Raw genomic sequence first — 22,045 nt, 5'->3', positions numbered from 1 at the left:
TTAATCATTCTTTCATCATTACTTTAAGTACAGTATGCAAAATCCAGACTCTTTACTCTCAGCTCTGCTTTTCTATGTTCACAGATGTCTGAAAAAAATCGCCATTATTCGTGATGCAGAACGGCCCTTCTCACTGAGGACTCCATGTAACTCTACGGTTCCTCTAGGACAGTGGTTCTCAACCTGTGGGTCGCGACCCAAAAGTGGGTCGCAACACACAGTTGAGGGGGTCCCCATGCGCCTTGTGCTGCTCTAGGTAAGAGGCTCCTCAGCCGCCTCCTAGCGCAGCAGTGTCAGTTCCGGAGAGGATCAGAGAGAGGGGATCAGGCGGGAGTGAGGGCTGGTGAGTGCTTGATCACCACAGAGGCTGCACTGGGTACCACAGAGGCTGCACTGGATGCCACCAGAGAGTCCCACTAGCCACCTGAGAGCCCGCATAGCCTCCCGAGAGCCCACACAGATACTAGTATTGGTGCATCCCTAAATCTTTATGGTTGGGGGTCACCGCAACTTGCCAAATGTTACCAAGGGGCCCCGGCCCTAGAAAGGTTGAGAACCCCTGCTCTAGGGGTTGCAAGTGGTTTCTTGAGCAGTGGGGCGGTGGCAATTCGATCTCCTGCATAACAATTAATGTAAAGGTGAATTTAGTATCCACCAATGTAAGGAGGTATATCCCCCACTGACCACCAATCTAAGGGGCAGTTTACCCACTAACTGCCAGTGTAAGTTTGCCCTTCCACACTGACCACCAATGTAAGTGGGCACTACAATGACCACCAATGTAAGGGGGCATTACATAGGCCAGCAAAGTTAGGGGCTCTTCTAAACAGATCTCCAATGTAATGGGGCACTACCAATTTAAGGGCAGCCAGTGTAGTGTCACCCTTCAGTGTAGCCCTTGTCCACTGACCGACATTGTAAGGGAGCACTTCAACGACCACAAAAAAATAAGGGATCACTCTTTTTCTAAACCACCAATGTAATGTGCGACTTCTTCACTGACCACCAATGTAATATGCCACTTCTTCACTGACCACCAATGTAAGGTGTCACTTCTTCACTGACCACCAATGTAATGTGCCACTTCTCCACTGACCACCAATGTAATGTGCCACTTCTTCACTGACCACCAATGTAATGTGCCACTTCTTCACTGACCACCAATGTAATGTGCCACTTCTTCACTGACCACCAATGTAATGTGCCACTTCTTCACTGACCACCAATGTAAAGGTCCATTACAACTATCAATATGTTTTTTTCTGTTCTGACCATGATTATTATCTTCATTTGGTGATTATTACTGAAACTATTTTGTCGTATAGTTAAGGGGGGTGTTAAAAATAATCTACTCTGTGGGTAACATTCATTAAATACTCTACATTATTCATTATTTTATATATTTTTATATCTATTACTTACTGATCGCACTTATGTTCCATAAGCTGTAGATATATTCACTTTTAGCAGGGGCTTCCTGAGACATGAGAATTATTTTAGGAGTTACTTTGGTGTATAATGGTTGAGAAAGGCTGATGGTACACTTCATGCAGTGATCCAACTGCAGTGCCTATGTGGTTGAATGGTTATTACTGAAAAAATTAACTGGAACTCTTACCTGAGATATGTGACTACAACTTTCCTTTCCTTCTTTTCTTTCTGAAGTATGCACACACACACACAAACACACACACACACACACACACACAAACACACACACACACACACACACACGTTGAAGTGGATGGACCTTGGTCTTTATTTAACCTCCCCTACTATGTTACTATGTTATATTTAAACAGCATAGGGCTGTGATGTCACAAGATCAACAGAATCCTGAGCTGGCGCCTCATTCCACTCTTTGATGTCCTAGAGAAGCCACATTACAATGCCAGGCATCCCAACTCTCCCGGACCCCCTGGGAATCTCCCGCTATTAGATAGCAGCTCCCAGACACCCGTGAGAGAAACATTTTCTCCCGGAAAGCAGAATAAACCTTTCCCTGCTCTGTTTCCTTTCTTTTTTTTTCTGACATCGGTCGACGTCAGTCAGAGAACAAAAAAAACCCAAAACCCAGCATAGGAATGCATAGCTAGATTGCTATTGGCTATTTCACTTTGCAATAGCCAATAGCAGACTAGCTATTGCACCCACCCACTGTTGCTGTCAACCAGCAGAGTGGGACCTGAAGTTCTCCATCAGGTCTTCTTCTAGTGATTGACAACAAAAGAGGGCGGTTGCAATAGCCAGGTTGCCATTGGATATTGCAAATTGAAATAGCCAATAGCAATCCAGCTATGCATTCCAATGCTGTTTTTTTTTAAATATTCTGACGGCAGCAGCTATCAGAATACTAAAAAAAAACCAGCAGATAGCAAAGAATCTATTGCTTCCCGTCTATCTGCCATCATTTCGGGCACGGGGGAGGGGGGGGTGAGAGATATGGTAGACGTCACTTCCCTGAAATGAGAAGGGCACCTCCCTGAAATTGCTTTTTTCAGGTTGGGATCCCTGCAATGCTGCCTCTTGCAAACATGCAAAATGTCTTGTGGATCTTCATCAAAATCATGTATGAAGATGCTGGGCCATCCAACTTGTCCTTTTACCATACAGAGCTGCTATAGAGACAAAGAAGTGACCAAAGCATCATATGAGGCTTCATATCAGGACTATTGAGTAACTCCAGCCCAAGGCTACTGTGGCTGAATTATGCCTTTGAGTGCAAATATTTGCAAGTGTGCTCTGTCTTTATAACTTGGTGGCCTTGCCCACTAAGCCAGTCTCCCCACTCTGCCACGACTTGTGAAGACTGCACATATGTGGAATGTATGACTATACATGAATAAAGGAACGATAGTTCATACGCGTGCTCTCATATCCTACTTATAAAACCAATAATCAAAGACGTCCTCTGCACACCATGTAGCAATAAAGAACAGAAGTAATGGTGGTGGTTGTAGTGAAGTCCATGGATGGCGCCGTGCGTATACAGAGTAAACAGCAATGAGGATCACCATGATACTCATTGCTGTTTACAAATGATAAGATCCACCACTTCATGAAGATATATTCTACCCAAAAGGGTCTTCAACCCTTTGTCTTCTTATATGTCTTGACAACGTCAATATATTTTGGCCTTACTTGCTGACTTCCTGTCCTCCTGGGAGTTGTAGAGTTTCACCTCTCCCTTTCTGTGTATAGCTCCTCCTGTAAGATCCTCCATAATATAAAATACATTAAAATCCGACAGGGAAAGTGGGAGCTCCTCATAATGGCCACATGAGGTGTGCAGACCTGGGAACCTGGTTCTGAGATCCCACCAATAGGGTTCTGGAGAGACAGAAGAAACATCATATGGTTTAATTCTCCAGTATGTACTAAGAACTGAAATATCACATTTTGGTCGGCTGGTTCTTTAGGAATTCTTTCCTATTGAAAATATATCTTTTAAATGTCATTGCGCAGGAATTTTGGAATCCCTTGTTTCAATGTGTACACAAGTTTGGTGACCCAAATAAAGCTTTGGACATCGGTGGACAACTGTATAAAAGAAGGTGGAGAAAGGTGCTTGTATGAGGTAAGCTGTCGTCTACCTAAAAAAATGGCTGATGTTAGTCACATGATTTTATCTTAGTTCCCACATGTGCCATCACACAAAGCTGCCCACACACATTACGATCTGATTATACTGTACAACAGGGACGTGCGGTCAGGGGAGACAGGTATGGCTGAGCCTCACGTAGTATTATGAAGAAAAAAGGTGTCAGCTTCAAGTCCAAGCTGTTCAATCAAAAAATAGAAAAAAAACCCAGTGAGGACATCGATCTCGATGCCTCACCAGTGACGAGCAAGTGAGGGACAGGGAGGCTCCTCCCTCCCACACAGCTTGGTTACCGAGCTTGGGGCGGGGCTTTGGCGGGATGGGGCAGAGCTTCGGTGGGACAGGGGCGGAGCTTCAGCTGGCTGGGGGATGCCTCACCCAGCACAGAAGGCACGGCACATCACTGCTGTACAATCTCCTTTTAAGGACTGGATATAAATTGAATGCATTGTATAAGCTTTACTGTTGCAGTTGCCGATTTATTTGATATTCTGGTTTTTACTAAATTTAACCCCTGCTTATGTAATTATTCAATGCATGCTCATGAATAAGGAGCTCGATTACCCAATGCATGAATTTTGGGACAGGTTTTCTTTAAAGTTGAACTCCAGCCTTATCTTCCGTCTTGCACAGTTGTACCAGCTCCTCTTCGGTATTAAAATAGCTTACTCTGATTTCGCTGCACACTGTGAGCCCCCCGCAATGTGCATTACAAGCTGCAGCTGATGGAATCTGCCTGCTGGCTGGAGGATGTCCAGCATCATGTAGCTCATTTCTCCCCAGCCTGACTGTCCCTGACCTGCCCTCTTCATTCAGCATCACATATAGGCGTTACCTGAGGCGATCTGCATGCAAATGCCGCCTGTCTAGGACCCCCCACTCCTCGAGACTAATATCCACTTTTCGAGGCATTTTAATATTTGCATAGCTCCTCCCAAGAGCCAGCCCACTGCACTGCACTGCTTGCATCAGAGCTGAGTACAGAGGCAGGGTGCTCTGATGTTTTCAACCTATGTACAGCACCCTGCCTCCCATCAGCCATGATCTACAACATTGCGACGCACAGAGACCCAGTGATGCTGTAGCTGGGTCTAAAATAAGGTATGTATTGAAAATGGGAAAATGTATTTAAAAACTCCATGCGCATGTTGATAGGAGAAACCAAGGAAGGCAAAATATAAGCAGAATAAACTCCAATTTAAGGATACTTTGATAACTTAGATCCAGTGTACAACATTTCAACATTATTTTCTCATGAAGGTATTTTATTTGTTTTTTTAGCTCCAGTCAGCCAATGAACATTATATTGTGGCAAAGCACAGGAACTTGATGCACAATTATGTGGATGACCTGACGTTCAAGTTGAGGCCAGTTGGGGTAATGCATTCCTGCCAGGTGTCGGTAAGTAACCTAAAGTCTACAGTTTGTCTCAGAGAAAAGAAAATGATATAAAAATACTGTCAGGGAAAGAAGACACTGATGTTTTTTTTCAATTACAAAGGTTTTGGTATATTTTGAAAGGGTGACACTGAGCAGCACCTTCTGTAACCTCAAAACTGCACCTAAAGTGACACAAAACTCAGGAGTTTAATCTTAAAAATACAATCAAGTCCCCTAACTATTAACAAAAATGTGTCTTATTTGTGTATCACTCGGCTGTAGATCCTCAAATCATCTCTGAATTGGTGCTGACACTGTCCTTCCTTCTGGAGGGTGGCTACTTTTGTTCCCCATGGTCCCTGTGTGTGTTGTAATGAAGTCACCGCTCCAAGCTCACTTCCTTGATGGACTACAATCTCAATACAAATTAGTAAATTAAACATGAGATTGTAGTCCATCACAGGAGCGAGCTTGGAGTGCTGGCTACTTTATAACATTACACAAACCAAGAATTATGGGGTTTAAAGAGGCGCGCCACCATTGCATAAGTTATGATAAAAACATATTTTATTTTGTTGAATGACACAAGATCATGATAAAAATTGTTTACAAAAAATGAAAAGCACATTAGTGTAAACACCCTTCTACATAGCCTGACATCTAACGCAGCCCCATTACAGACTTGTACCAATATGAAAGCCATTTGTATTATTGTTCATTTAACATCTTGATTTTTCTTTTTGATCCGTCACAATGTTAATTCTCAGTGGCTTGCATTCGTAGGCCCTTGTCGTGACGCGTTTCGCTGGTATGATTCCTCTGGGGACCGAGGGTGGCTAATCTAACATAAATAATGACTCAATTGCCACAACACTTATTATATTAAATATACTTTCAGCATCAGAAAATAGTTAATCATGTATCAATATTGGCAGAGTAGAATTTGCTTCTACTCACCCAAAAAGGGTGTGTAAATTGGCTACTTTACAACACACACAGGAACCATGGGGGGGATGCTGCGAATACAGTAACACAAAGAAGGGAAGGGAGAGATGCTGCAGACAAAGTAACACAGGGGATGGGAGGGGAGGGAAGGGAGAGATGCTGTGGATACAGTAACAGAAGGAAGGGAAGGGAGAGATGTTGCAGACAAAGTAACACAGGGGAGGGGAGGAGAGGGGAGGGAGAGATGTTGCAGACAAAGTAACACAATGGAGGGGAGGGAGAGATGGTGCAGACAAAGTAACACAGGGGAGGGGAGGGAGAGATGGTGCAGACAAAGTAACACAGGGGAGGGGAGGGGAGGGAGAGATGGTGCAGACAAAGTAACACTAGGAAGGGAGAGATGCTGCAGATAAAGTAACACAGGGGATGGGAGAGATGATAGAGACCCATTGAGGGGAGTTCAGTTGCTGCAGACACACTGACACAGAGGAGTGGAGAGTAAGATGCTGCAGACATGGGAGAGGGGAGGGATGGGGATGAAATGTCTCAGACACAATTAAACAGGAAGGGGGGACGACGACACAGTGACATGGGAGCAAAGAAAAGGAAGAACCAGCAAATAAGACAAGTGTGCTGTCTGGCCAATAACAATCTTCATCCTATTCTGCTATGGAAAGTAATGAGTGGAGGTGTAGGGTTTTCTGTTGCGAACATGTGATTCTCTTGTGCCCAGGTAATAACGCAACTCTGTATTCGAGGTCTATGTATGAAGATGAAATAATTGGCCTATGCATGGTACCAACAACTCGTACTGATAATTGGAAACAATATGTGGCCAATAATTGCACAAAGAAAAACTTAGTTTTGGCCTCTGTCACTTATAGCCATGTGCCCACTGTGCCAGTCTGTACATTTATCCCTACCCACAACAACAAGGAAACATGACCCTACAACGACATTGGGCTCTATGGGGAATAGAGTATGGTTCTATAAATTACATAGACTTCTATAGACTTAGACATACATAGACTTTAATGATCGTTGTTTCAAAGTATAGAAATATAAAGGATATACCAATGTATAAGTATAAAGGAAATACCAATGATGAAATGTGTAATTTTGCAGGCATTTTCTGTATCTGAGCCATGGTATATTGTGCAGGACAAAGGCATCAACTATTGTAATCTCCACAACCTGGCTGAGGGTAAGATTCTTGCGATACCTTGAGAAATGTGAGGCCATATTTATCAAGCTAGTTCAAAGACAGTAACATGTGCTCCATCTATCACTGATGAAATATTGCTTCATTTTATTTATGGGTTTTGGGGGTCATTTATCAAACCTCAAAGTTGAAGCCATCAAAGTGAATTTTCAGTGAAGTCAGTCATAGCAAATCAAAACCCAAACCAAAATGATGTACCATTACATTTTCCATTCACTGGCCTGTTTAAGATGATCTGTACTGTGGAAGAAATGACTTAACATGACTTGTCTCATGCTGTGTGTATGTGACCATCTTGGTAGAGGCATTGCTTTGCTTCCTCATATCAAAGTGCCCCCTCTGATGACTAGTGATCTCATGACTGAGTAGGTGTACGATCAAAAAGCATCAGAAGGGATGGGGAAAGCACAGATTTACAGAATGGATAAAGCAGAAGCAAGGAGATCCTTGCACTGCAGGTTCTCAGCTATAGCTTCCTCTCCAGCAAGTAGAACAGTGAGCAGCACAGTACAGACATCACCAAATCTCACTCCAGATCTGGCGAGATTGGCAGTCATAGGCAGCAGTGCCTTAGATCTCACACTGCAGATATACAGCTATGAGGCTCAAGGCACAGGAAGTGCACTGATATTTTTCTGGAGAAATTAAGACAAAAGGTAGATTTTTCTGGGTACTGCTTAGGCACATTTAACATTTCTAGATGTTGTCCATAAGATAGCAAATCTCCACTTAACAGTTCAGCCCCGTTCACACCAAGGCATAGAGGGAATCCCATTGATCCCCTTTGGGTCCCTGAATGCACACCAAAAGCGGAAAAGTATACATGTCGCAAATGTGGTGACATGCATTCCACGTTTTTTCTTGTTCATGAGAACAGGAATAGATGGGAATCTTCCAATAGGGACACTAGTTCTGCTGATATTGCGGCCCACCAGGGATTTCCCTGTCTTTGGATAGATTTTCTCTCACTTCCTGTTGTGGATATTGAACAGGAAGTGAAGGGAAATATCCCTAATGAGACAAAATGGCAAAATAAACCCCCTCCAAAATTCTATCCAAAACAAAAAATAGGTTTTGGCTTCAATTCTACTTCAAGTGAAATGCAACCTTTTTTTTTTTTTTTCTTTTTTTTTAATAGGGTCGAGCAATGTTTATTACCACGAAATCCTGTGATGCCAATTAAACTGTCCCACCCCCTCCTGCTCCAGAACGCAAGGAGACTTTGTGTATGTGATCCCTTGCGTTCCGGGCACGGGACAGTTTGATGAGCACACGGGTTGGTTTAAACGAGCCCTCATACTTATATCCTGTATCTTCTGATGTAAAGAGAAGAGAATGAGTTTGTATGGTTAGCAGAAGGACGTTTCCTAACATTCTGTTTTTGTCTTAGGTTCCGAATTGGTCTCAGCTCCGGGATTCACCGAATCCACTAACGACTTCAAATGTACCCAATATTCAACTGCCAATTGTACTATATACTAAAGCTATCATATGATCATTCATTAATATTCATTAATATACTGCTGTCACCTCCCTTCGCACTGTACAAGGCCATAGATATAATAGGGCAAAGTAGTTTCTTCTGGCACTCTGGATATGGGTAGGTTATATAAACAAATACATATATATATATATACATACTCCAGGAGACACAGGAGATCGATACTTCCCAGCAGGCTTCGGGGAACAATTCCTCTTTATAGGACCGGTGTTCAGCGGCCCGGGTGACAGGACAGGAAAGTATCTACACTCTTCTTTGACATGTAAAGCTTTTCTGGGGAGTTTTGGTTTAGTGACAGGGCCACTTTAAAAACTGGAAATCTCTATTCAGCTGCGTTCATCGATTTTTGTGTGATCCCAACAATCATAATAGGTATTCTGAGGTCACATTGTTAGGAAATATAAAGAATTTGGGTGTCAGTCCAACCAAAAAGTCAATATTTCAGGTATTGGTAGAGTCTGATGGGCTGTCACCGTCTGACTTCCAATATCATTTATGGACAGCAAGGGCCAAACATTTAGGAAACTTCCAATGACAACTGCCTTAGAGCTGATTTCCCCTTATATCCTGCTGTGTTTTAGGGACAATAAATGAAGGGAAATGTACCCAAAGGGGACCTAGACATCATTATAAAGCTGACAGGAGTTCCAACCAGTTCTTATAGTAGCCAAACCTTCGTAAAAAGAAAAGAAAAAGTTTGGCTTTAGATAATATTTAATAATAATAAAAAAAGATGTAATGAAATGTACCGTGCATATTTACAAATTACGCTTGATAAACTGTCAGTGGTGCAACAATAAAATAGGGCAGATTGCAACATTTTTACTTGTGCGAAAAAAAAACAATGATTCGCAACGCATGTTCCTGTTTAATGTTATGTGTGTCATAGATGGAAAAATCCCTATATTTTATATCTGGTGTGCCAAGCAGTAGTTGGAGCAGGACTTCTTATTAGACATGCGCGATTCGTTTCATTCCGAGCCTAAATTCGGATGACTTTTCCGACATTCGGACACATCCACATTTCAGAATCCCAATGCATCGGAATGTGTCCGAATCTGAATTTCTGGTTCCGAATTTCGGATTCCGTCCGCATTTTGTTCAAAAACAAAACTGAATTGCACATGTGACTTTTCTGGCCAATCAGATGTGTTTTTCGGTTTAATGCATCTGAATAGGTCTGAATATGAATTTTTGTTACGGCAACATGGGAGCCATATACAGTATATACATAGAATACTAAAGCTGAGGCTCCCAGACCCAAATGGCATTCAGGATCCGGTGTTTCCTGCATTCAGGAGCTCCCGTATACCATTCGGGTCCGGGAGCCATATACATATATTACTACAGCTGAGGCTCCCAGACCCCAATGGCATCCGGGAGCTCTTGAATGCAATTCGGAAATTCGGATCCTGATTGCCATTCGGGTCTAGCAGATTCAGATTTAGTAATAATATCTGTAGATGGTTTTCTGTCGTATTCGCAACAAATATTCATAAACTCATCCGAAACGAACAAAAATTGGGATTTCACCCGAATCCGAGACCCAAACCGAATTGAATTTCGGATCCGAATCACGAAAAATAACGAAATATCCAAACCAAACTGAACCGAATTTTTCCACAGCTTACATGTCTACATATTAACTATGGGAACTGTGTCATAACAGATCATAGTAGTATAAAGTTTCTGGTTCCCCTGTAAATTGTGTGAATGTGCGTGTGTGAATCCAGCAGGGGGCGCTCTTTCACTGTCATATACACTTACACCGAGCACAAGCTCATTTTCTGTTGCAGCATCTTAATGGAAAGCTCCAGTTTCCACCAATTGTTACTTTGTAGCGGCTCTTGCTTGCTGCCAGTGGTAGCTAACGCAGAGTAGTAGGACGCACAGCAAAGTGAGAACACATTCCAGGTTCTGCATAATCGTGGACACTTCTATGGGACTTCATAGCAGACTCCAGAGGAGACAGCAAAAAAACTTTTTTCCAGGAACAAACACTCAGGAAATTATAAGACGTATACAGTGTATACTGTTTTCCGTGAATCACTGTGCACATCACAGATACAGAAGTAACACATTTGACTTAAAGGAGAATTATGAGGTGAGTGATTTTCACTCAGCCTCATAATCTGAACCGACCTGTGACAATGAGACTGTCACAGGTCAGCTCAATAGCGGCGCTCGCTCACTTCTCGATCCTGTGCCGGCAGAGAGCCGTGACAGGCGAGGGACTGGATTCCCCCCTCCCCGCTCCGATCCTCCAGCGCTGACTGGCGGAACGGACGGGGGAAGGAGCAGGTACAGCTGGCTCTGCCTCTAGACGCAGCTGGGTGGATCCAGACATAATTGTCGGGATCCGTTCTTGCTGCGGCGTCTCTGTATACCGCGGTAGCTGAGACTCGCGGTATACTGAGCTTTGGGTAACGGGAGGGCGCTAGTTTGTGTCCTCCCTTTACCCTTAGGAGAACTATGGGGAAAAGCCCTAACCCCATAGTTCTCCTTTAAATATGAACTCCCGACAGTAGAAATCTTAATCCTTGCGGTTGGGCTAACCTCTGCGTTGCAGGGGTTAAGGCTCCTTTTCATGTAGGGTCTCAAATAACAAAGATTCAATCACCCCAACCTCAGATCTAGCTGGCTGCTAGACCGGTCCTTGCAGCCTCTCTCCCCCTCCACTCCAGTGATGGGCTGTATTGGATATGATGACTCATGGGTTCTTAGGCCATCAGAACAAGGCTGCGAGGACCGGTGTAGCAGCCAGTTGGAGCCGAGGTTTAGGTGAGTATGTTTTTGTTATTTTAGACCCTAGACGAAAACGAGCACTTAACCCGGGATAGCACCACTGCAAGGGTTAAGTCTTCTACTGCCCGGAGTTCCTTTTCAAGCTGGCCATACACTGGTTGATTTTTGGACTAGCATTCATATAAAATAATCTCATCAGAACGTTTGATAATGTCATCGGAAACTTGACGAATGTCATTTAAAATCTCATTTGATTTTAACATTCGATGTTGGAACAAATGGAAAGTCCCCAACGAAAATCACATTCAGTGCTGGAATTTCATTCCTTCGAGAAAACTTTTCCATCCCGCGCTTTCTCATAGGACCCCATTAACTAGTAGAAAATGGAACATTCCAAAAATAAATTTGAACGAAATTGTACTGGCGTATGGCCAGTTCAAAGGATATCTAACCCCAAAAGCAAAAATAAAGTGGTACCTCGGTTCACAAACTTAATTCGTTCCACGATGCGCGAAGTGAACTGGTCGTGAACCGAATCAAACTGTCATCAGACCGCGATCTCGACTAGAGGAAGCAACGGCCACGTGTCAGACCGGGGAAGATGGCTGCGGTTGTGTTCTTCACACCATGCGGAGTTGGCGAACGGAAGCAAAATTTTGCCAAACTTCTTGTTCGAGAACCGAATTGTTTGCGAACAGAAGCGTAAACCGAGGTACCACTGTATGTTGCAGCTTACCCCTTAATGTGGCAGCTGCATTTTTTTTTTAATCTGTTTTTCCCCCCACTGCAGGGATAAGTGTGGACTTTCCCCCGGAGTTCAGCTTTAATTCTATTCTTTACAGCCAGAGATTTTTGCTTTATAAAATAGCGCCAGTGTCTCTGTAACGGATGCGTTCAGAATCATGTGTTTATCTTTCCTTCATGGCGTTGTGTGACCGACACGAAGCCGATGTTGACGATTTAACATGTATATTCCCCATGATGTGAAAGCATTCCATTGGAAGCGCAGTTTATCACCAGCCTGCACATTGAGCCTCGTCGAGGAAGCGTAAAACGATTAACATGAGATTTGCAGATGCTGCTTAACAGGCTCACAAATGATTTCCCAGAAACGTGATGCATATGGCAGCTTATGTTTGCTTGCATAACGCACTTATGTCAGGCAGGGTTGGATACGGGTTGATTTTTCACCTACTTCAGAACACATATGGGATGAGCGCTAATTGCTACATACACTGATATCTGCACCACGATCAACAAACGTGCGTGTTCCTTATACGGTTCTATGGTGCGCCGCCGTGCATTCATGTTGTTGTCCTTCAAGCAAAGAACTTTGGTGAGGCTGAGATGCAACTTCCTATGGAGCAGCAAATTCAAACCTGTGCTAGTACATGAGGGACGGCAGTGGCGTAACAATCGCCATAGCGACCCAGGCGGCCCGGCCAGGGCATCCCTCTGATGCCGTGTGGGCCGCCTGGGTCGCTATGGCGCCTCGGGTGCTGGCTGTCACTGACATAGCTCAGCAGCAGCTGTGAGGGAGAACGTTCCCCCCTCACAGACGCTGCGGAGCTGTGTCAGCGACAGCCAGCAGATGCAGCAGAATAGGCCGGTTACACCGGCGTTTGCAGTAAAGAAGGAGGCGGGGCCCGCCTAACAGCAACCCCGCCTCCTCTCACATAACTGGTCAGTGATTTAAGAGCAGGCGGGGCCAGTGATGTAAGAAGAGGCGGGGCCTATCGATAGAAGGGGCGGAGCCCAGGGACGGAAGAGGAGGCAGGGGCCCGGCGGCGGGTTAGAGGCGTGCAGCCCAACTGAGACCTTGCAGAGCCCACCATAGAGAGTCTATGGTGGGCTCTGCAAGTGGCATAACTAGCAATCACGGGGCCCCATACAAAATTTTGCTATGGGGCCCTGTGATTTCTAGTTATGTCCCTGAGGGACGGAGAATGAAAGTCTGAATCTCATTGGTTGCCATAATGCAACACAGACAGTTCTTATTTCAGGCACTTGCACTTGGACGAATGAAGCACTGTGTAACACTTAAATAGCAGTACAGGAGTCCAGTTCCCAGCAAGAACACTATCTGCATGGAGTTTGCATATTCTTCCTGTGTTTTGTTTTCTCACACAATCATGGCTGGGACCTTTTTAGTAGAGGAAAAGTTAAAGCTGAACTCCAGGAAAAGGAAATATTGTCCTCATACAAGAGTCATGTGTATTCTTCCCTGAATCTTGGTGAGCTTTGTGTATTTCGTCCAGATCTGTGCATCAATCCAGTGCTTGGAGCTTACTGTAATAAAGACCGGTCACTGCTGCTCTCTCTACTTGTGCAGGGTGACTGGTCTTGTCTCCGCCCCCTCTTGTAGTTTTCTGCATGCAGTCTGTAGTGGGTGGAGCCTGCTGGGCAACTCCCACAGCTTTGCTCTCTGCACAGGCTGTGTGATAATGTCACTGCTACTTTTATATCCTTTGTGGCCACTGAGGATTTAATTGAAAGTTTTGGTTGTGCTCAGAGTCCAGCTTTTAAATTCCCAGAGTTCTTCTTTAAGAGGGTTACCTGACTACCATGCCTTCCTTACAAAATGAAATTGATCAAAAATGTGGAGCAAGTCTCACTTTGTTAGCACCGAACCAGGGGTGTCACTAAAATCCTGGGCCCCCTTTGGTACCATGCAAGAGTAGAATAATAATTTCGGTTTGGCCAAAGCTACCATTACAATATATCCCCAGCAATATAATAATACTATTTAGCATTTTAATACATACCCAAGCCAGCATTGTATATCCTGCAGCATTATAATAACCCCCACCCTCCAGCCAGCAATAAATCATTATAACACCAATCACACTGATGAGTTAATAGTAAATCCTATAAGCCATATTATACCCCTCCTAGGCAGTAAGAAAATTGTAATAAAAAACAATTGTAAAAAAAAAACCAGAATATAATAAAACATTTAAAAAAATGTAATGATCTCCCAAGACAGCGGAACAGTAGAAATAACTTCCACCAGCAGCAACATATTGTAATAACCCCTCAGAAAGAAATGATAATACCCACTCCAGCATTGAAGTGGAATTGTAACAAGCGTGCTGTTGGGAAGTTGGCACCCAGCTACATGATATTTTGTATGGGCAGTGACATTTAGATATTATCCTCCTACATACCGTAGTACTGCACACTGTGCAGTCCCTGGTGTTGGCCCTTCACTGCTCCACACCCACATTGCCTGTAATTGTGCTGAAAGGGAAACTTGAGCCAGCAGGACATTGACATATTGTTGCTAATAAAGTCCCACTGAACTCTCCCTGCAGAGAATATGGGCCAATAAACCAGTGCCTCCCACTGATTCAATGGAAATTTCATTGATGTATTTCAATAGGAACTTGTAATTTTCAAGGCATGCACTAGGTGGCGATATCATAAAATGAATGACCCCATCAGGTAGATCACAGGTAAGATAAATCTTAATGTTATATATATAATGTTATATATATATAATGTATATATATACATACCTGTCCATTGGGCAGCAGAGCACCCAATTGGCTTTCTTGTTTCAGTCTTTAACAAGAAGAGAGGTGAAATGAATGTCCCAGTAGATGCGTGTTTATTTATTTACAGCAAGCCACACAAATACTCCAATCCAAACAAACTCCAAAAAAATGTACTGTCTTTTGAAATTTTTTGAAGTTGCTATTTGGATTTTCTCAGATTCTTCGTTTTTTCTCAATTGGTCCCCCAAAAACTTACACCCAAAAAATTAAAAAAACAAGGAAAACAAAAGTTGAACATCTATATAAATGTTTTTGGTTATTTATGTATTGATCTTTTAATTTTTAGCATGCATGCATGATGATGATCTCTGACCTTGATATGTGATTAAAGAAAAACATTACAAAATAAACACTCCAAAACTAGGTAATGTTTTTTAAGCAATCTATTTGATGTATTTTGTTGTTATTTCAGGTTGAGATGAGAAAAAAATTGAATAAAAAAAAAAAGAGGTAATTTTGCACTTGGTTGTGTTTCTGTCTAGCTGCTATTTGGGTTCTCTGTTCTTTTGTCTAAAAGCCCAAACCAACAATGAAACATACAAAAAAAAAATAGGGAAAGAATATAAACTAATGTTAGCTTTATAATTGTATTATTACATTTATTTAAAGTGACACTAAACTCAGGAATTAAACCTCAAAAATGCAAGAGGAACTTTACCCATATCTTTAAAATAACAACAAATGCATCTTTAGAAATGTTTAGTAATGACGATCTACAAACACAAACGTCTAGATAATTATCGGCTTTGTATTCTTTCCATATCTTATTTTCCTCCCTGTTCTTCTTACAGTGGCCATTTTTACTAAGGGCAGATGAATCTTCTTTACTTCCTAGAACTCTGGCCCATGTGACTAGGACATGTGACCATGCACATCATCTCAGGGGTAGAAAATGCCTTTCCCTGAGACCTCATGACATTACAGAGGAGATTTCCCAGCAATGCTCTGCTGATGACAAGGCAATCCCAGTGTGCATTGCTTTGCCAAACTGAAGTCATTTTGCCCTTTTAATGCAGGAAGTGAATGTCCTGCAAGTGTAAGTATTTCATAATCACAGCATTCTACACCTGACATGTCTGTGTTATTATTAATCATCATACATAGAGGGATGCATTGGTAGAATTAGATTTTTTGAGTATAAAGGTCCGCTTTAACAAAAATGTATCTTATTTGAGTATCACTCGGCTGTAGATCCTCAAATCATCTCTGAATTGGTGCTGACACTGTCCTTCCTTCTGGAGGGGGGCTACTTTTGTTCCCCATGGTACCTGTGTGTGTTGTAAAGTAGTCACCGCTCCAAGCTCATGTCCCGGGATGGACTACAATCTCAATACAAAGTAAACTAAACGTAAGTATCTACTGGTCGCAGTTACAATGCTTTACTGGCTTCAATGCAAACAAATAATACATGCACATTTTCTCTATTATAAAAAAGTATGCATTTATTTAATTATTTATTTAATTTTTTTTAAAAAAGTTGAGTTTGCCATAAAAAACAGAATGTTCAACAAGTACGTTACTGTTAGAGAATGGGAACTATCGCGCTCAGAGTCGGTATAACTTCCTTTGTCATATGAGAGGTTAGCGACACATTGCTGAAAAATTCAAAACATTTAGAGATTAAAAATAAAAGCCGAATATTATATGAAATGTTGGTCTAGGCAGAGGAACGGCTCGGCGTATTTTATAAGATGCCCTTATATGATGGCTCCTACATTCAGGTTACCGTTCAAAACAAGCAACAGTTGCCAAGTAGATAGCGAAGGGAGAAAAGTGTTAATGTAGCTGCTGGAAGTATAGACACTTCTGAGCGTAACAGTACCGTGAACACATGGAGGAGCGTAATTAAACCAGCTGCCTTTATTTATAGAAATGGGATTACAGTCATATATTTTTGGCTCCGAGCTTCGGGAGAACTTATTGAAACTAGACAAAAATATTGAGAGCGATAACTGTTTATATAACATAAGGAGCCGGTCCGTGCGACCCGGCATGAAGCACCCTACGCCAAACCAGTGTGTGCCAACCGAGCCAATGGATTTATACTGAGCAGAGGTATCTGAAGGTCGGAGAATCCACGACGAATAAACAACGTAAAAATGACCCGTATTTATTCCAGTTAGCTGACACAGACTATGAGCGTTTCCCAACATTTAGATTGAAGACAGAAAACATTTGAAGTTTAAAGTGATATCAAAGTGAAAACATTTGAAGTTTAAAGTGATATCAAAGTGAAAAGGATTTTAAAGGAGAACTATGAGGTGAGTGCTTTTCACTCACCTCATAGTTCTAGCCGACCTGTGACAATGAGACTGTCACAGGTCGGCTCAGTAGATCGGGAAGTGAGCGAACACATACCGGCGTTCGCTCACCTCTCGATCCTGTCACGGCTCTCTGCCGTGACAGAGGAGGGGCTGGATTCCCCCCTCCCCGCTCCGATCCGCCAGCGCTGACTGGCGGAACGGACGGGGGAGGGGGCGGGTACAGCTGGCTCTGCCTTTAGATAGGCAGAGCCAGCTGTCAGTCACGCAGCTGGGCGGATCCCGGCACAATTGTCGGGATCCGCTTCAGCTGCGGCGTCTCAGTATACCATGAGCAGCTGCTCGCGGTATACTGAGCCCAGGGTGACGGGAGGACGCTAGTTTGTGTCCCCCCGTTACCCTAAGGAGAACTATGGGGAAAAGACTTAACCCCATAGTTCTCCTTTCAGCTATTTCAAAAGCTGATGAAATCACTTACAATGGATTCTGCTTCTTGATGTTTAAAAGCTTTAGCTTTCTGCAGAATAGGCTGGTCCCCTGATCACTGGCTCTGATATCCCCCTTTCCCTTGCAGGGTCTTATGGAGCCATCCATGTGTGTGCTAGTAAGTTGTGTGTGTCTCCACAAACACACAGGCGCAGCAAGGCAAACCATTCCCCTGGTACCCACTGCTCCTCTTTCCACCCTTTTTATTCCTCCCTTCTCCAAGCGAGTAGATGGATTTTTGCTGGAGACTGCTCTGCCTCTTCTGATCTTGTACTTCACAGGAAGTTCAGGGAAGCCGAGCTGTTGATAAACAAGATGACTGTAAGTGTTTGGACAAATAAGTAAAGAAATACTTTGCTGGGCAATGTATGTTTGTTTAAACTGGATTCATTATTGAAAAAAGTTTAATGCTACTTTAAGATTGAACTACAATCTCTTACCCTTTACTGCCAAGGAAGGTGCCATCTTAGCCTCTATTTGGATTTCAGTTGCCATAGAGCTGCACATGTGATCAGCTATGACCCCGGCCATTTGAGGACTTAATTCGGTGGAGAGCTGAAATAAGCACACTGGTGACCTTGACAGTTGGCATGCCATGTAAGTAACTGTTTTGGGAGACATTAAATTGGTGGGTAAAGTTTTTCTTCAATGGTCCCCCAACACAGTTACTTTCAATGCGATGCACTGGCGTAACGCATATAATTATGACCCCAGCACAGCTGTTCTGTTCTGAGGGCATGCTCACTAATGCAGTACCAGCACAGTGACCAAGCTGTTACTGTCACTGTTTACTATCAGGAGCCAGTGGGACGGGATCGTTCATATCACCTCTATGCCTGTTCACCCCTGCTCTGTAGGGAAGCTGGACATTCTGTCACCCGGGGTAAAGGCTCAGAGTTGCCCCCCCCCCCGCCCCCCCAAAGGGAGAAGTTCTCCATCTACACACCCAGTGGCACCCCTCCTAAAGTGGCACCCAGGGCACATCCCCCCCAGCCCAGCCCCCGCTGATTGGCTGCTGCTTTTGGAAAGGAGTCATATGGGACACTAGGAATTATATCTGTAAGAAAAACAAATCAAGGCAACTGGACTTGCTGTATTTTTCTTGAAGATGTTTCGCTGGTCATCTGACTAGCTTTCTCAATTCAGAATGACTTGTACAAAAATTATCTGGGAATAAATATGGTGAATGTTGCTCCAATCAGCACAGTATGTTAGTCATAACCAGCATGGTCAGAGACCTCATGGAGGTAAAGTGTTGATTGCATTTGCATGATTGGAGCTATCAGGTGTTATTGAGGCGTCCAGAGAGAGGTGTTAAAACATAATTGTATGTGGCAGACAGAAGATGTCTCACCCCCCCCACCCAGAGCCGGATTTCCCACAAGGCCAACTGAGGCCCGGCCTTGGGGCAGCAGGGAGTAGAGGGGCAGCAGGGGTGTAGAATTCCTATCTCCCAATGCCCGGGACATGCAAATCCGGGCACCGGGCGCATAGTTGTTTTCTATATTTAGCCCTGCTTTGGGCAAGCAGGGCTAAATGTGCAGTGGAGAAGCCACAGCTTGTTTTGTACAAGCGATTTTGGCGATGTTGCCGAGACCACTTTTATGCAGCCTGCATACAGGCGGGCGCATTGAGGAACCTGGCATTGGGGCAGCAGAGAGAGTAAATCCGGCCCTGCCCCCACCTCTATTCAAGCTTGGCTTCTCCATTTTTACATAAATGGCCTCTTTCACACCTCTTTTAAACCAGTCCCCCTCACTGTCCAGGATGCGTTCATGACTGTCTTCAAGGGAGTGACCTTTTTTATTAGGGATGATGTCACAATATACAGACAGTGGTGTACATAGTTGTATCGCGGATCATCGGCTTCAAGCAAAGCAACTTGCTCTCTTACAAACTCTCACTCGCATGAATTGAATCTAATTTCTAACCCTTTAGATAATATTTAATATTGCTTCTATTATTTTATTTGTATAATGATTGTGTAGAGTTTACAAAGTGCGATGTATAAGATTTACAGCGAATCCTGCAGTCTAGGTGCCCCACGCAAAGTGCATTTTATCTTAGCTAAGCGTTCCTTAAATTTTAGGTTTTAATCACTTCTTGCCTGGAAGTGATTTAGTAAGCAGTTTGTATGATAAATGCTGGAGGGCCACATGATTAATCAGACCTACTGGGGCAATTTAATGCCAGGAAGGGGGTCTAAACACCTGGTCTTGAAGTGGTTAAAGGGAGACTTCAATGGTTTGGGTATTATAAAAGTTCTTGTTGCGTTCCTTACCGGAATTCCCAGATGATGGGGAGGGTGCTTGTAATGACTGCCGATGGCACCGCTGTATACATAGGATGAATACGAAGAATGTCCCCAGTACACCGAAGATCCTTTTGGAATCACCAAATGCTCATTTTATTGAACAATTTGTCAAAATGGAAACAAGCGCTTTCGGGACCTCGCAGGGTCCCTTCATCAGGCTTTGGCATCAACGATGACCCTACGAGGTCCCAAAAGTGCTTGTTTCCATTTTGACAAATTGTTCAATAAAATGAGCATTTGGTGATTCCAAAAGGATCTTCGGTGTGCTGGTGACATTCTTCATATTCATCCTATAATATTTTGGCGGCTAATTTAACTCCAAGTTGTAGAAAAGGTAACCATTGTAGTGGGGCTACCCTGCTCGTTTTTTCTCTAGAGGGCGATTATAAAGAAGATACCCGATCCTTGGTCCTGCGGCAGTGATCACTCTCTTCCCCTTCGGCTGTGTTATGTCCCTCAGCATCCTCACCTCAAACAGATCTGTATTAAACATGATGATGTCACGGGTCATTAGACTGCCAGAGCCGGGGGGGGGGGGGAATCAGGTAAGTATAAGTTCTTTATTATCAACTCTAGGGAAAAACGAGCAGTTAACCCTTGCAGTACAAGAGTAGCCCCACCACAAGGGTTAATTGTTCTACAACCTGGAGTTCTTTCTTTTAGGTTTAACGTTCTTAAACTTATGTTTTATGTATTTTTTACTTATATAAGACAGGGGTAGACAAGTTAATATGGCATTCAGGAGCCAGTCTGTCCAATCCAGGAGCCAGTAGGCTTTTTTTTAGGAGCCACCTCCATTGACAACAACTAGGGAAAACCTCAAAAGTTAGGGGCCAGCTGTATAATTTTAATGAGCATTGGCTACCTGGCTCCTGGGATTTGTCCAGTCCTGATATAAGAATTTTATTTTACAACTAAGGGCTCAGTCACGCTAGATGCAGTGCGTTCCGGCCTGATTTTGGCCAGAACGCACTGCCCCGCATTGCGGCCGGCTCACTTTTTAGTGGAGCAGGAGGGGGCGTGTCGGGCCATTCAAGTGAATGGCGCCGTAGTCACGCCCTCCTGGCGCAATGCGATCCGCCGCACGGGATCGCAAGGCACATCGTACCTGCGGTCCGATCCTGTGCAGTTGCATTGTAGTCCATTTTGATGCATTTTTATGCATTTGTGATGCGTTTTTTCCCCCTGCATGTCCCTTGATGATGCCACAATCAATTCTGTTTTTTTTGTTTTGTTTGCATTCTGTTGCGTTTCAGTGCGTTTTGATGCATTTCGTGCAGTTAGATGCAGGTAAAAAAGGACAAGCAATATTTTTTCTGACTGCATCTGAACGGACTGCAATGGTGGGAATTAAGCACACGAAAGCCCATAGGAAAGCATTGTGATGTATTTTGACTGCAGCAGTCAAAATAAATGGACTGCATCACAACTGCATATGGTATGAACTGGCCCTTAGGCTGTCTCTCTCTAATTGAATCTCTGTGCAGCAGGAATTGAGATTGGGGGCGTGGCGTCATTCAGTTGTACGTGGAAATCTAAGCTTTATATTTTGACATTTAAACTATGGAAAATAACTTTTTAAATGACACAAACATGTTAAATGGTATCTATGGTCAAAAAGTATTAATACATCTGTATTTGTATATTGAATTTCCATAAGTTCTATCCCGTTCATAATAACCAGATCCAGAAGGTTGTCAACTTACTTATTGAAGATGCCCATAGGATGCACTTCCTCAATGCACTGACACCATTTCACTCAGCCCTGTGAATATGCCCTTCCCTGTCTGAACTATAACTCAATGTCTGAACAATGTAACATTATCATTGCTTGCTGGAAGCAATGCATGATGGGATATGTAGTCTTGCGAAATGGAGATTGCATCACATCAAGCAGCAGGGAAAGAGATACAAAGCACACTGGGAATGCCGGAAGTTGATGGAAGTGATGGGCAGACAGAAGGCAGCACTCACTACATACAAGGGTTTTTTTCATGTAAGCTTTGATTTTATTATGAGAAAAAACTCTAATA

General features: G+C 43.4%; 1 protein-coding gene across 1 annotated transcript in view; it reads left to right on the top strand.

Annotated features, from left to right (window-relative positions):
• The window catches only part of LOC108793090, a 16,375-nt gene extending 7,745 nt beyond the window's left edge, over positions 1 to 8,630 (top strand). The window contains exons 3-6 of the mRNA XM_018564033.1: positions 3,466 to 3,577; positions 4,883 to 5,002; positions 7,052 to 7,130; positions 8,539 to 8,630. Coding sequence (XP_018419535.1) covers positions 3,466 to 3,577; positions 4,883 to 5,002; positions 7,052 to 7,130; positions 8,539 to 8,630 — 403 coding nt within the window. The remainder of the gene's footprint in view (positions 1 to 3,465; positions 3,578 to 4,882; positions 5,003 to 7,051; positions 7,131 to 8,538) is intronic.
• The last annotated feature ends 13,415 nt before the right edge of the window (positions 8,631 to 22,045 follow it).

Source organism: Nanorana parkeri, unplaced genomic scaffold (assembly GCF_000935625.1).
Source record: "Nanorana parkeri isolate BGI_ZX_2015 unplaced genomic scaffold, ASM93562v1 scaffold23, whole genome shotgun sequence".
Classification (NCBI taxonomy): Eukaryota; Metazoa; Chordata; class Amphibia; order Anura; family Dicroglossidae; genus Nanorana; species Nanorana parkeri.
This window is presented reverse-complemented; position numbering and strand designations above follow the sequence as displayed.